Below are 14,319 nucleotides of genomic sequence, written 5' to 3' on the forward strand. Positions count from 1 at the left end.
GGAGGTGGTGCTTGCTGTCTGCAGTGAGATCACTAAATAATCACATGGGCTACTCCCACACTTCTTCCTCCACTATAACCTGAGAGTCTGTATCTCCAGTTTTGCAAAGTTGGGTGATTTTTCGGTGGTGCAATCTCAGAACAGCAAAAATACCTGTATTTATATTATTTATTAACAGGCAGTAAATTGCTCGTTGAACCAGAACACGAATGCTGCTGGTTTGTATCCCCCTGCCCATGGTTCTCAGTCTAAACTGTTTGCCATTGTTTTCTTGTACAGCTTCATGTATTTACAGTCCTTCCATTTGGTATCAGTTACACTTAATTTAAGTACCACTGAATTTATTTTCAACTTTCTGCTGCGTGTGCTGCATTTGTAATTCTGCTCTTACTTGAAAATGATTGGGACAAGCAGTCTCAGTTGTACTTTTTTCCAGTATTGAACTGACATTTTTGATTGCATGTATACTTTACAAAAATCTCAGGGTAATTTTTCTCCTTGTTTATTTTCTTATATTGTCCTATGCATGTGCTTGGTGAGCTTTCTTTCAAATAATTTTTACTTTTCTCTTTTGTTTCTCATTTCTTTTTCCTCATTTGCCTGAATTCCTGCTTCTCCCCTACTCCCCAACCTCTCCTGATTGATGCTTATTGTCCCCGGCCTATTCCAGTTCTCTGCCTCTGAAAGCTTCAAAGAATGACAAATCCAGAAGTTTGAAAAAAATCTCTCGGTAAGAATGAAAACAAGGTGACATCCTTTGTTGTCTCTACACTTAGCTCGTCCCCAGCTGTAATCTAGAAGCTGGAATGCTTTTGATTGCTGCTTTTGCATTGTGGGGCACTGGGAAACTCTGCATTTTCTCCCCTAGCGTGTTTAGTTTTCTAATGATGAAAAGGAAATATTTTCACTCGGTAAGACTGAGAGTCGGACAGAGAATTGTGCATTTGCTGAGATACTGCTTTGAAATGTCAGAGCCCCGTTCTGCTGAGAATGCAAAGGAGTTGAAACCTCTCAGGGTGAGCTGAGTAAGGCAAGCTTTAGGCTCTTAAAGGGGTGCTGGGTTCCTCCTTCAAAGAAGACTTTGACTTAGAACCTGTAAAATCTTTGGCATCTGTTTCCTTTTGGAACTGATCCTCTCAGGTTGTTCTGCCAGGCAACCTTCTGGCTGGGCCTGGCTTTACTCACAACTCAGATTTGTGAGTTGGTACTCAAGAGGTCAAAACGCTGATTACCTCTTTGTAAGCCCCCAAATTCCTGCTTTTTTCTTTGCTTTAAACCCCAGCTTTCCTGCTCTGTTAGGCTAAGTTAGTTTCTGAGGAGTACGTGATGAGTGATTTATCTAGAGCAGGATTTCATCACAGAAGGTAAATGGGATGGTTAAACACTTTTGAGGAAGTCTAAAGAAAGTATAAAGAGAGCTGTGGGGAGAGATGACCACTGCCTCAGCCTCGCAGGGATGGATGTGTCCCAGGGGATTGGATGTTGTTTAAAGAACCTGCTGCTGCTGAGGAGTGAGAAATCCTGGCTGGTTTGTGCTGAGCTCCATCCAGCTGTACCCCAGGCATCCCTCCAGTGCCTGCCAGGCTGCAGCACTGCAAACCTGAATGGGTCCCGCGGCCTCCCCAGGGGAGTCCTGTGATAACACAGAGCTCAGAGAGACTCCAGCTCGGTCTGTGTCCTGACTCTTGTTCTGCAGATCTGTAAAACCAAACAGCAGCTCCTAAAGCAGTGCACTGGGCAATTTCTCATTCTGAAACCCTCTCACTTGTGTGCAGAATTAACACTTGTTCTGTTAGTTTGTTTTTATGGCTACCTCAGCCAGGTACATATTATAGGTATAATTAGGTTATGTAAAGAAGCAGCAGTTTGCCCTCAAGGCATTTTTCCATACACAGTCGTCAGAAATACATTGTCTGTACTGGACGTGCCTTTTGTGATGATGTTTCCTCAATGTTTTTTAATCTGTTTATAAGGAGTAGGTGTAGCCTTTTTTCAGATTTAGTGAGGGCCATGTTAACACAATGTGCTAAAAGCACCCTTTATGTCTGTAATTATGTGTATTAGCACCGGACTAAGTAAAATCGGGTGATCCATAAGGAGTGAAAATACACTAGAAATAGAAATGAATTCAGATTGCTTGTTTTCCAGGTGTTGCTCTGGTGGAGGGTGGGCTGGCAGGGGTTTAAGGGCTGCTCCCTGTTGTGTTGTTGAATGTGTCCTTCCACCTTTGCAGAGAGTTCATCAGTTACATGAAGCGGTCCCGAACCTTCTACGCCTCCATAGCAGAGAGGCTTTGTGATGGAGACCTGGTGATGAGGGACAGCTCGACCTGCTGGAACGGAGAGGATGTTGTAGAAAGGTAAAGTCAGAATTCAGAATGTGCTGTAGTGGTGGGAAAGGTGTCCTCACACCCTTCTGATGGCTCAGCAGCACTGTAAGGCGCTGTTGTAGACGCTCTGTAGGGTGAAAAGACCTTTCCAGTTTCTCAGCTGATTTTTTTTCCCCTCTGTGTTTTATCAGTGTTTTTTCATCACCCTTTAGACTCTAAACTGGAATATACACTTGCATTTCCACGAGCTAAACTTGTTGCTGTCATTTCTTTTCCTCTGTGTAACACGAGGCAACATCACCCTGAGGAGAAAAGAGGTGTTTGGAACACAACTGTGTATTTACTGCACCTGTCAAAGTACACATCAGGTGTTGCAGGGAGAGCTGCTTGGAAGTGTGCCAGCGAGTGTTCTCCAAAAATTCCTTTTTGTCAAAACAGAGGAGTTCCATGGGATTGTGTTGGCTTTCATGCTGTTTCTTTCTGAAGTGGATTTTGTGGTCTGTGGCAGTTATAAGAGATAAAGTTCTAGCGTTCTGTTTTCTCGCTTTAAAACCATTTTCACGGTCACAAGTTGTTTTGTAGGAACTTGCTGAATAATTCCAACATGGAGCAAAGATGTGGCACTTACTGTCTGTCCCATTAATGGGAGCTCTGACTCCCACATAGCTCTGTTGATTTTTCTCATGTGTAAATAACTTCAGCCTAATTACATCTGAGCTATTTGGAGATAAATGCATGTCTAACACATCCAAAAATAGCTTCAATATTTCAGTATGTATTGTCATTACAAATTAATTGTGGGGCATATGTTTGAAAATCTTGGCAACAAAGCAATATTCCAAATACTGATGTATAGTGATTGCAATACTGGTTGAAGGTTTTACTGTAAAGGTAATGGAGAGGAAACAGGAAGAATATCAATATTTCTAATCAATATTTCTGTATCACAATCTCTTTTGCTTGTGACATGTTGCTAGGTGCACGGTTAACTTCTAAAACAAACAGTTTTCTGGCCAAAAGAAAAACAAGAAAAGCCAAACAAACAAAACCAAACATTTTCTGTATCAGTTTCCTGGGGGGAGAAGTTACTTTTTATTTTTATCTTACTTTGTTTAAAAGAAACCCAAACCCCTCAAATTGCTGATACACATGTTTTAGAAAGGCATGAAGGTGAAAGCAGTTGTTCCTTTGTCAGTCTGCAACTTTCCCAGGGCTGGAGACACATGAAAAGGTTTCAAGTTTGAAAGGGATGGGAAGCTGGGAAAAGTAGCAGGGAAAAGACTAACAAGATGCCTCATATGCTGAATTACAAAGGAAAAATAAAGGGAAAAGGAAACCTAAACCACCTACCCCCGAAGATGACAGCAGCAAAAGCCCAACCCCACCACCAAACCTAGATAAATGTCTGTAGTTAGCATATTAAATGGGCAAAATGGAAAACAGAAAGGGTGTTTAATGTGCTTAACACAATCTAAAATTCATGTGTTTAATCAGACAGCTATAGATAGACAGACAAATAATAGAAAATACCATAATATGTAAAATTGTACATTTACCCATTCTCTCCCAGTGCTGATTCTCTCTCCAGCCTTAGGAGAAGGGGACTTTGTGGGCAGCCTGCAGTGCCCCAGGGATCTCCTGCTTGCTGCCACAGTCTGCTCCTTTCATCACCTGTTTTGTGGGCTGGCTTGTCCCAGCTGTCCCCACGTGGGACATTAACCTGTCCTGGTGATGCCCGGAGATGCATTCCTCTTTGCTCTGTCTCCTCTCCCAGGGCATTAAACAGCAGCAGCAGTAAACAGCACTGAACTCGAAATAGAGCCCTTTTATTGGCTGTGGGTCAGCAAATAGATCACCCTGATGGGGCTGGTGAGCTCGAGTTTAGGGTTACTGGGGCTGCCACAGCTGCAGCTCCTGTTTGCTCCACACTCCTTGCATTTCATAATGCTGCTGGAAAGCTGAGCATCATTTCTACCCTGTGCTGGCAGGCCAGCTCTTCAGGAAAAACAAACTCGAGCTTCCAAAACGATATGACACACAAAAGCAGCCTGAAACAACGGGAGATTGTTACTCAGAAATGAGGATTGGGCATTCAGCTGGTAGAGAGGGCACTTGAGGGCTGATAAACAGGACTAGAGTTGGACCTTTTTATTTTAGTTTACTTCTTTGGATTGGGTTTTATTGTGGTTAAATCATTGGTTCTGCAGAGTAAAGAAGTTGGAGCTGCCAGTGAAATATTCCATAAAAAGAGGTTCCCACTGGTTTGAGACTATGCCTCTGGCCTGCTCTTCAGAGAACAGGAAGAGATGGCTTTGCTAGGAATCCTCCAGTGTCTCTTCAGGACAAAATTAGAAATACTTGCACTGGGAGTACTTTCTTCCTCTTAATTGCTCTTCTGAGCATCTTGTTCCTGAAGCAAGATTTCATGTAAGAAATCATCCATGCCCTAATGAGTGGTCTCAGCTTAATGATTGTTGAGCCGTAGCCATTTCTGACTTGGATCCTACACAGAATTGTTGGATCAGAAGATCAAACTTTGATTTATTTGGAGGGAAGAAAGGGAAAACCATTCTGAAAATCACTTCAGGGAGTTTTGTGTTTGTTGCCTCTCCATTTCAAGAGGAAAACTCCTGAGTTTCCAGGTGAAATGGTTTCTGTTGATGCCAATTAGCTTGATCTGAAATATCCCTGGTGACAGATGGAGCAGAAGGATTCTGCTGGTCAGACCCAGCTCTCCATGGCACAGGTGTCACCTCAGGTGTGGATGGGTGCATTTTAGCTAGAATGGGTTGCTCTGAATGTGGCAGACTTCCAGGCTGGTGTTGCAGAACCATTTGAGACACACCAGAGTCCTCCTTGTCCTTCCAGCGTGTCTGCTGTGATTTTGTAGTGCTGTGAGGAGTTTAAAAGGTGTCAATACACACTCCCATCACTGCAGTGTACAGGTTTGCTGTGTGATACCTCGATTTGGTGGCAGACAGGGGAGGAGATATTTTACAGGAACTGGTTTTCCACTTGGCATCCCTTTCTCAGGAAACTTCAGCTGTAGGGTTAAAAACTTGGCCACGTAAATGGTTTTTAAACTGGGTTACCTGGAACAGAAAAGAAGGGTGATTTGTGACAGTGGAGACCCACAATTCTTTTCCTGGTTTTTGTTGGGGTTTTGCACTGAGGGAGGGGATTAGGGGACAGCTGTCCACGAGCTAGCACAGATCATCTCATGGGTTGTTGGGCTGTCAGGGCCTGTGAGAGCTGCCTGAGGAAGGAAGTGGCAAATCACAGTGACTTTTTCTCAAAATGTGTTCCTTTAGAGACTCTCAGTTTTTATGAGTTTAGCACTTCCATTGTCCCCTTTCTCATTTCCTTAGGCTCTAGCAAGCAGCCATCTGGATATGGAAAACAGAGACAGTCATTTAGCCTTGGCACACTTCAAACATGTTTAACTTCTGTTGTTCTTATGCCATCAGCGTAAACAATCTCTAGAGATACACTTGTGACTGTAAACTGCACAGTGCTCTCTCTCTTTTTGCAGTATTTCTCAGGTTTTAGGGTAATTTCCAGGACTTGGGATGTTGTGTTGGGTTTTGTTGCTTTCTTCCTCCCCACAAATTTCAAGAAGCTCAAGGCACGTCTTCACTATGACCCATGTTGGAAAAAAGGTGTGAAGAAAAGTGACAGCAGTCAGTGATGTTTGTACCTGGTATCTAACCCACAGATCCTTGTGTCAGAGCCCTGGGCTGGATTTCATCTTTGTAAGATGAACTGAAAAGTCTGTATGCTTCAGAGCTACATTTTTGTTGGTGGTGAATGTGGGCTTTGTTTGTTTCATGGTTTTGGGGGTTTTTTTAATGCAATTATCAAGGAAAGACAATTTTCAGGATTTTAGTCCTGGAAACTACCAACAGATTGATCTCAGCATAGGCATTTCATTAAATGTAATTATGTGCCACCTATTGGGAGAAAATTTAACCCCAGGAAGGAGCAATGTGTTGAATTATCCAGCTCCAGATGAGAAGCCACGTGAGTCAGGAGGCAAGTTTTGTATGCAGGTACAGAGAGAGCCAGGAGCAAGCTGTGGGTTCTTCAGATGGCACAAAACGAGCCCAGGAAGGCTGGTGGAGGGCATGAGGAGCTCACCAAGGCTGCTGGGGAGGTTTGATAGAATGATTTGTGTCCCCCTGGGGTGCTGAGCACTTTGGGTGACAGACCCTGGTGGGTCTTGGTGGCCAGGCTGGGGTTGGGGTCACTACTGGAGCTCCAGCAAACCTGTTACAGCATTACCTTAGTGCTCTGGGCCTTCTCTCTAAAGATGGGGCTTCTCCCAGCTGCAGTTTGGGTTGTGTTCTGTGCATGGCACAGACACAGATCACTCTGGTTTAGTGCAGACCCTTGTCTGGATTATCTCATGGAGACCCCAAGGTCCCTGCTGCTTAGGGAGGAGCTGGTTGTTGGGAACAGTCCTCCTGCTGTGAAATCACACCCTCATCTTCCCTGCAGTGATAGGCTTTTTTCTTTCTGGCTGATATTGTTACTGTGATATGTCCAGGCAGTTGAAATGGGTGGGTTAGGTCAGCAGCTAAAAGGCATTTCTGTAAAAGCAAATGGAAATTTGACTTGCAAAAGCTTTTTCTTTTTTTTTTTTTTGACACTGCAGCCCTCAACGTTTTCTTTCAGGTTGAGGGACTTGAATACAATTAATTAATACTTAATTTCAGAGTTTCTTGGGGGAAACCTCTGAATTTGGTATCTACTCAATGTCTACTTTACTCCTTTGAGCAGAATTCACAGAAGAATAAATCCATCACCAGCTTGCTCCAGTGGGACAGTATTTTTCAGATGCAATGTAACAGGGACTAATTTGATACTATCATAGTATCTCTTCTATTTTAGCAAGTTTGAGATTATTTTTTTTTGAGTAAGAAGTGACAGGCAGGTAGTCTTTTGTGTGCTTTTTTTATATATATTCAGAAGGAAAGAACAGCCCTTATTTAGTCAGAAAACTGAAACTTTCCAATTAAAATACTACAGTAATAATATAGTAGCGCTCCAGTCATTGAAACTCTTCTAACATAAACAATCCAGACATGGTTAAAGTCTGTGGAAAATCTCCAAGATAAAGTTCATTTTTTTGCGTGGAGTCCAACAGAGTGACTTTATTTCTCTTAGGAAAGGTCACACTCAAAGTCCTGGTGAAAAGATAGGAACTCTTATCTGCTCCCTCAGTCTGTCTTAGCCAAGGATTCTTCCTGGAGGGAAGTAAAACTCATTTTCTTTCATTTGCAATGGGTGTGCAATAGAGCAATATAAACAAGAAGGATTAATGCTATCAAAGCCTGGAGTAAAAGTGTTTTTAATACTGATACACCTAATCCTTTCTCCTAAAACTACAGGGTAGGGTTGGAAGCGTGGTGCCTTTGTCTGTTGGATGAAAAGGATTCCCATATGATGTTTGGACTTCGGTATTTTTCAGAAGATTGAATTTTTGACATTATTTCAAGTTGAAATTGAAGAGTTAAAAGTAATTGTATTTTAAAAAAGTAGTTGGAAGTGATTTTTCTCATTTTCCTTTTCTTCATCCTGTATCCCAGCAGTGATGAAAACAGCATTTGTAGGCTCTATGGAATGAGCAGGTCAGTGGAATAAAAACCCTGCATTAAATTCCCTGGACTTTGAAGCAGGAATCCATCAGTGTTTTAATACAGCAGATCAAATAATAAATGTTACATTTTTCAAACAGAAGGAAATTACGTGAGGAAGGTGTTGCTGAGATAAAACCTGTAATAGCTTAAATGCAAACCTTTTAGTGGAAATGCAGAAAAATCTCTGCATGGTTCTGCAGCCTTCCTTCCACCTTGGCGCCTTGTTCAGTGGAATCTCTGTGTGAAATAATTTAGATGTATGTTGAACTATATTTAGATATATGTTGAAATATATACATATATACATTTATATACATATATATATATATACACACACACACACCTGGCAGGTTTTACTGTGCTAGTAGGATCATCTTGCTGTAACTTCTCATAAAGTTAAATTAGGCCTTGGGCTTGATTTTATTTGTGTTACAGGTACTTGGTATCTAAAGGGTGGAGGAGCAATCTGCTTCTGCTACTCTCCAAGCCTAAGTGCAAAGACTTAAAATGAAAGACACAAAATAATCTTCTTTTTGCTGGTTTGTATTCCTTGTTTGGGCTTGGGGTAGGTGCTGGCAAAATATTTTTGGTCTGGTGTGATGAGTGTGAGAGAAGCTGCTGTGGCAAGGTGGGGTAGGCTGCAGGCTGGAGTCAGGAGAGGCCTTTTTATTTTATTGAGCCAGTTTTCACTGGAAACATGTTGGTTCATCGAAATGGGGGGGAAAAATAATCTGGATTCTGGCTTGGAAGGCTGAAGAGTCTCCCAAGTGGCCAAGAAAGCTGTTGTGCTGTAGGGAGTTGTCACCCTCTGCTGCTGGAGCTGCTCGGGGTGTGAGGGATGAAATGGGGCATGAAATGGGGGATCAAACATTTCCCAGCCCACTGAGGGTGCCCAGGGTGGAGCTGGCTGGGGTAATAAATGTCACCTTTAATAAGTGGAGTGGACTGACCTTCTTCTCCTGTGTGAAAGGCTTTGTGTTTTCCCAGCCCAGGACAGGTAAACCTCTGAAGTGCTATTTTTTGGCAGAATAAACCCCACAGTGCTGCCTCTTCCCAGCCCCAAACTGAGCTCCCAGTCCCAGGGGTTATCCCAGTGGGTTTGCTGACTCCACAGGGCTCAGAGCCACGGCCTGTGGTTAGGGGCACATCTCCCTAGATCAGATGAGTGGACACACAGACAGCTCGAGGACCATGAAGTATCACTTAAAATCAGTTTAATTTATCCCTTGTTTATCCCACAGCCTCTGCACAGGATGGATACAAACCCCTCTGGCTGGCTGGCCCTGCCTGCTGTGGACTTTCAGCGACCTCCCCAGGAATGGTTTTTAGACCAGAGGAGCTCTTCTGTGCTCAGAGCTGGTGCCTTACACACAGTCAGCACCCAGGAGATCAGTGGGAAGAAAGAAAAAGGAGTTTGGGTGGAAGTTTGGCCTTGCTCAGATGATTAGTTGACCCTGAGCCTCCCCTGCTCTGTCCAGTCTCTTGCCAGCTCAGTTCAGTGCTGAGGGTGAACTGGGATTATATTCTCAATGGATCTGTTAATAACCCTTTAGCTCTTTACATTGATCAGTTAACAAACAGAAAGGGCACCCAGCTTGTCAAAGTGATTGCTGCAAGTGTTTCACAGCTTACTAACTCTCTGGCTCATCTCTGCCTCATTCAGAATAAAAAACCACAAATGTCTGCAATTACCAACACCATTTTTTCCATGTACTAGACTTAAATTAATTTCTTAGAATGCTTAAGTGGGGAATGTTGCATCTTTCTCAATTTTGTGCTGCCCTTATTTTCTTCTTGACCTGGATTTGTGTTTCTTTGTGTCTTTGCTTTAGTTGGTGTAGAAATGATTCTGTTTGTAGAGGTGCTCCTGCTCACTTGAGCTTTGATTTGATTAGAGAGGGGGGAACATGGGCTCTGCAAACATCTCGGTGTCTTTATTGGCAGCACTTATTGTAGAAACATTGGAAATGCTCTTGAAAGCTGTGCTGGTGCTGGAAAAGCAAATTTGAGCAGGTTGAAAACTTCTCAAAGCTGTCTTTGAATACCAACAAAACCCCCAACTCTCCTATTTTCTAGGTCAAAAGGCACCACATGAGCTTTCCTGAATATGAAAGAATTCTCTAGACTATTGGTAAATTTACTTCATTCTTGGAGCAGGATGTTGTCAAGTAATTATCTGTAGAAGAGTTTATTGCTTTGTAAAATCTTCTGACATGAATGCTATCCTTTAATTAGAATAAATGCAATTAAACACTGAAGTGCATGTTTAAGAAATGTGAAAAACCAGAAGTCTTTTTTAATGAAAATTGGTCCAATATTACAAGTAGTTTAGGAGGCTGTGGTGAACCTCACACCTCTAGAGACAGAGCTGGTGATAAAGGCCCATCTCTGACTTGTTTGTGATTTACTTATTGCAATAATGCAATTTCAAAGCATATTTTAAATAAAAAATGAGTAGTTGAGAGTGAATTGTTGAAACTCTTGACTGAACAGAGGAGTTGACTTTGCCTTTCACCCCACAGAGTCACCCTTGGACAATTTAGTTCTGCACTGAATCATGTCATGTGGCAGTGGGCTGGATTGTGACCTCGGAATTTTCCCAGGGTCATTGTCCAGATAATAATTAAGTTATTTATAAACACATTTATTTACAGATAATATTTGTGTATAAATAGTCAGTTATTATTTCTGTTCATACCCAGGACTTGGCAGTTTACTTCCACTGAAGAATTTGGGGCATGATTTGAACAATATGTTTGTGGAAACTTAATGTAAAAAAGGCAAATCATCACTTCTGGTTTTAATAAGTACACTATTTCTACATACAGAAATTTAAAGCAAGTTATGTATTCCTTGCCCAGCTGTGGGAGTCCTTTCACATTCCTTGTACAAAACTGCTTAGGACAAATACAGTAAGTTAACTTGAAAAATACAATGTTCAGTGTTAACCTCTGCCCTTGGCAGGCACTTTGTCTAAAATCAGAATTTCACCTGGTTTACTTCAGGAGCACGGGGACAGACATGAGTTTTGAGACTCAGCATCAGCAGGCTTATTCTAAGGAAATGCTTTGGAAATGTTATCCTTGGAGTACTAAGTGTGAAAAACGAGATTCACTTTGTACGTAGATTTTAAGAAATAGGTTTTAATAAAAAGATAAGACAATTAGGAGATAAGGAAAAAAAGCAAAGTACGGCCGGCCGGGTGACTTGGCATTCAGCCAAGTCCACAAACTGCTATTTCACAGGCTTTCTTTAAATACCCTTTCTGTTCTATCAGTCTGTTGAATATTCCTATTTTTCCATAAACTAGTTTCTGTATTCCAGGGACTGTTTTGCATGGCCCCTCCTTGGGTCTGCCTTTTTAGAGCTGCGTGTTTCTGGGCTGTGTCTTCATCATCACCTCCAGCTTGGGCCTTGGTCCGTGCTTTCTTCAGATGGGAGATGCTGATAGCTGGTGTATCAATAGCAGAGTCTTCTTTACATGTTCACTGGATGTTATCCCGGCCAAACAGACAGTTTAAGCAATTACTATATCACTACTACCACTGTGCCTAATTTTCTTTACTAACAGCAGAAATAAAAACTTACATCCTTACCACAAAGATATTAATCATATAGCACACACCTTGTGAAAAGCCAACTTTATAATAGGCATTTGTAACACTGAGGGAATTCAGTGTGTGTATTGGGATTTTGAGTACCTATCAGGAGACTGAATTGCACTAAGGAAAACCAGCAGACCTTGCAGTGTCTTGACTGTGTGTGGTTGATTTGTGATGGTGGAGTCTTCATTAGCTAATTGGAAAGTGCTTTGGCTAAAGCAAGACAAAAAGTGCTGCCCTGCTGCAGAAGCCCCTGGGGCCAAACCAGAGCCAAGTGCAGTTTTGTTTTGTGTTTGTGCAGGGGCAGGACAGTGAAGCACACTCAGTGGCATGTAGCACACTGCCATGGCTACTGCAGTATTTTTCAGCTCTCCTCAACCTTTTGTCAATGTGCAGGAAAAGAAATGCCACCCAAACCTCTAACACACCCAAAAGTTATAAAAGGAACAACTGGAATCTACTGGTGCTCCAGTCACAGCTTCTCTTTAGCTCTGTTTGCAGTACCTGGAGTACAAAACTGGCTTCCTTGAACCTGTTTGAATTTGAATAGAACTGGGCCATTTAAAACCAGAGACAGCTCTGATCCATGATCATTGCTGGCCTCTCATAGCCACATCCCTTGGGGACAGACTGCTCTGGGTGGCCTGGGTGGCTGCACCACTGGGGACACAGAAAAGGCTGTCCAGAAAGCCTTTTCAATAGATTTCAAAATAAAATAGTATGCTCTAAAATTCCGAGTGAGGTGCTACAGACTAAATGTCTTTTACCAAATCCTCTGCTGGTTCCTTGCCTGTTACCTTGGCTTAGCTCTGTGTTATTCACTGGCTAATGCAGCAAAAAGTTGAGTATCATCTAACATTCAGTCCTTTTCATTTTAAAGCATATTTGAGTAACTGCCCATGAGAGTTTTCATCACAATGAAGGGTGAGATAGAGGTAAACCGAGAGGAATGGATATTGTGTGCAGTGTTACCATGGCAGGGACGGTTTTACAAAAGCTCAGTTCTGTCCAAGCACATCTGTGTCCCTGGCATGGCTGGCTCCCCGTGGCATACTCTGACACCTTGTCTGCTGTTATTGAAGGGGGAGGCTGGGTGAGTTTATTTGCAGCTGGACTGGAAGGAGCAAGCATCGAGGTCTTTACTGTGTGGTGTCAGCTCACCCAAGATGTTTGAGTGGGTCTTACAAACCTTGCTCTTCAGGGAGAGCTTAACTACAGGGAAAAGGCAATAAAAAGGAAAGTTGTAATTCAGAGGCTTGTATGGGAAATTAAGAGTGAAACAGCAGATCCTGTGCTGTGCTGAAGTGTGACTCTGCCTAGCAGCCTGTCAGAACATCTCCACGGTTTGGTGTGAGGCTCAGCTCCAGCAATCCCTCCCACACTTTGTTAGGCTGTGTTGCACTCTATAACGTTCTTGGGAACGTGGCTCAAATGTGCAGAAAAGAGCTGGAGCTGGCCCCACGTCTGCAGAAAACACAGGGCACGTGCAGAGTGCTGGTGCTCCAAAAGCCCTGGGCTCAGAAGTGGCAGGCAGGAGTCAGGAGCTGGGGAGCCTGAAGGCAGGGCTTGGTGACCTGAACCTTGCTGTGGTGGCAGTGATGTCCTGTCACTGATGGTTTGGGGTCGAGAAGTTCAATTCTCTTCTCACTGCAGAGTACATGGGATCTGCTGGCACTCTGCAAAGGTGTAACTCCTGTCTTTGGTGTCAGACAGGCAGAGCTGGAGAAAACCAGACCTTTCTAAGGGGACAGAATGCCCTTATCCCTGGGATGTTTGCTTCCTAGAGTGGTAATTCCAGAAGCACAGCCCTCCTGAAAGGCTGAGTGGCAACAGTCCATGCTACAGGAGCAGCAAAGTGCTCTCTTACCTGGAGGGATAATTCTTCTGTCAGTGAAAGTCTTTGCAAAGACTCATCTTTCTAAGCCTCATTTGTAAGATGTGTTTGAGTTTTGGGTAGCTCCTCACCACCTCTGATTGCTTTGGGGAAGGGAATTAGCTCCCACCCTGCCCTAAACATCTGTCAGGAGCAGGCCAGGGTGCATTGCAAGAGAAAACTCCACATTCCTGTGAGAAACCAGCATGTTCCTGTTGGCTCCTCCTGGAGCCCTTCCAGCTGAGCATTCCTGACAGGAAGGCTCCATGGAGCAATGTCTGTGCCTGGTGAGTTCAGACTGTGCTGGGGCTCCAGGGGTCCCACTGCTGCCTCCTCAGCACCAGCACAGGACTTGGGGAAATCAAAACACCAGAGTTCTCTGATGGAAGGAAGTGTCTAAAACTTTCTGCTGTACTGATTTCAGCTATGTGGAACTAATGTAGCTTTTGCTGATCAGAACCACAGAAAAAATGCTTTCTGGCTGGTTCTGTAGGGCTGGTCTGGCTCATATTTTTTCTTCCTGAAGGTGAAGAACTACTTCAGTGATTTTTTTTTTTTTTTTTTTTTTTTTAATTCAACAGCTAGACTCTTACAATTGAGAATTCAGGTTTAATTAGAAACTATGTTGGGCTGTTAGCTGTGTTTTAATCCTTTCCATTTTGATTCTTGGAAATCCATTTAATAATGCATTCTCTTGAGTTCCTTTGTTATTCTTTTATTAGCAATGAGTTCTGTCTGGAAAGCCTTTTCAATAGATGTCAAAATACAATGGTGCGCTCTGAAATTCCAAGTGAAGTGCTAAAGACTAAATGTCTTCTACAAACCCTCTGCTGATTCCTTTTCTGCTGCCTTGGCTTTGCTCTGTGTTTTTCACTG

General features: G+C 42.9%; 1 protein-coding gene across 3 annotated transcripts in view; it reads left to right on the forward strand.

The window, feature by feature from the left end:
* LOC136365507 (glypican-5-like) overlaps nt 1-14,319 on the forward strand; it is a 347,571-nt gene that overhangs the window by 119,292 nt on the left and 213,960 nt on the right. For 2 of the 3 annotated variants that reach the window (XM_066326026.1, XM_066326024.1), the window contains exons 5-6: nt 671-730; nt 2,234-2,359. In XM_066326026.1, coding sequence (XP_066182123.1) covers nt 671-730; nt 2,234-2,359 — 186 coding nt within the window. The remainder of the gene's footprint in view (nt 1-670; nt 731-2,233; nt 2,360-14,319) is intronic. The other variant, XM_066326025.1, reaches the window with a different exon arrangement.

The sequence above is a fragment of the Sylvia atricapilla genome, chromosome 10, assembly GCF_009819655.1.
Source record: "Sylvia atricapilla isolate bSylAtr1 chromosome 10, bSylAtr1.pri, whole genome shotgun sequence".
NCBI classification, from domain to species: domain Eukaryota; kingdom Metazoa; phylum Chordata; class Aves; order Passeriformes; family Sylviidae; genus Sylvia; species Sylvia atricapilla.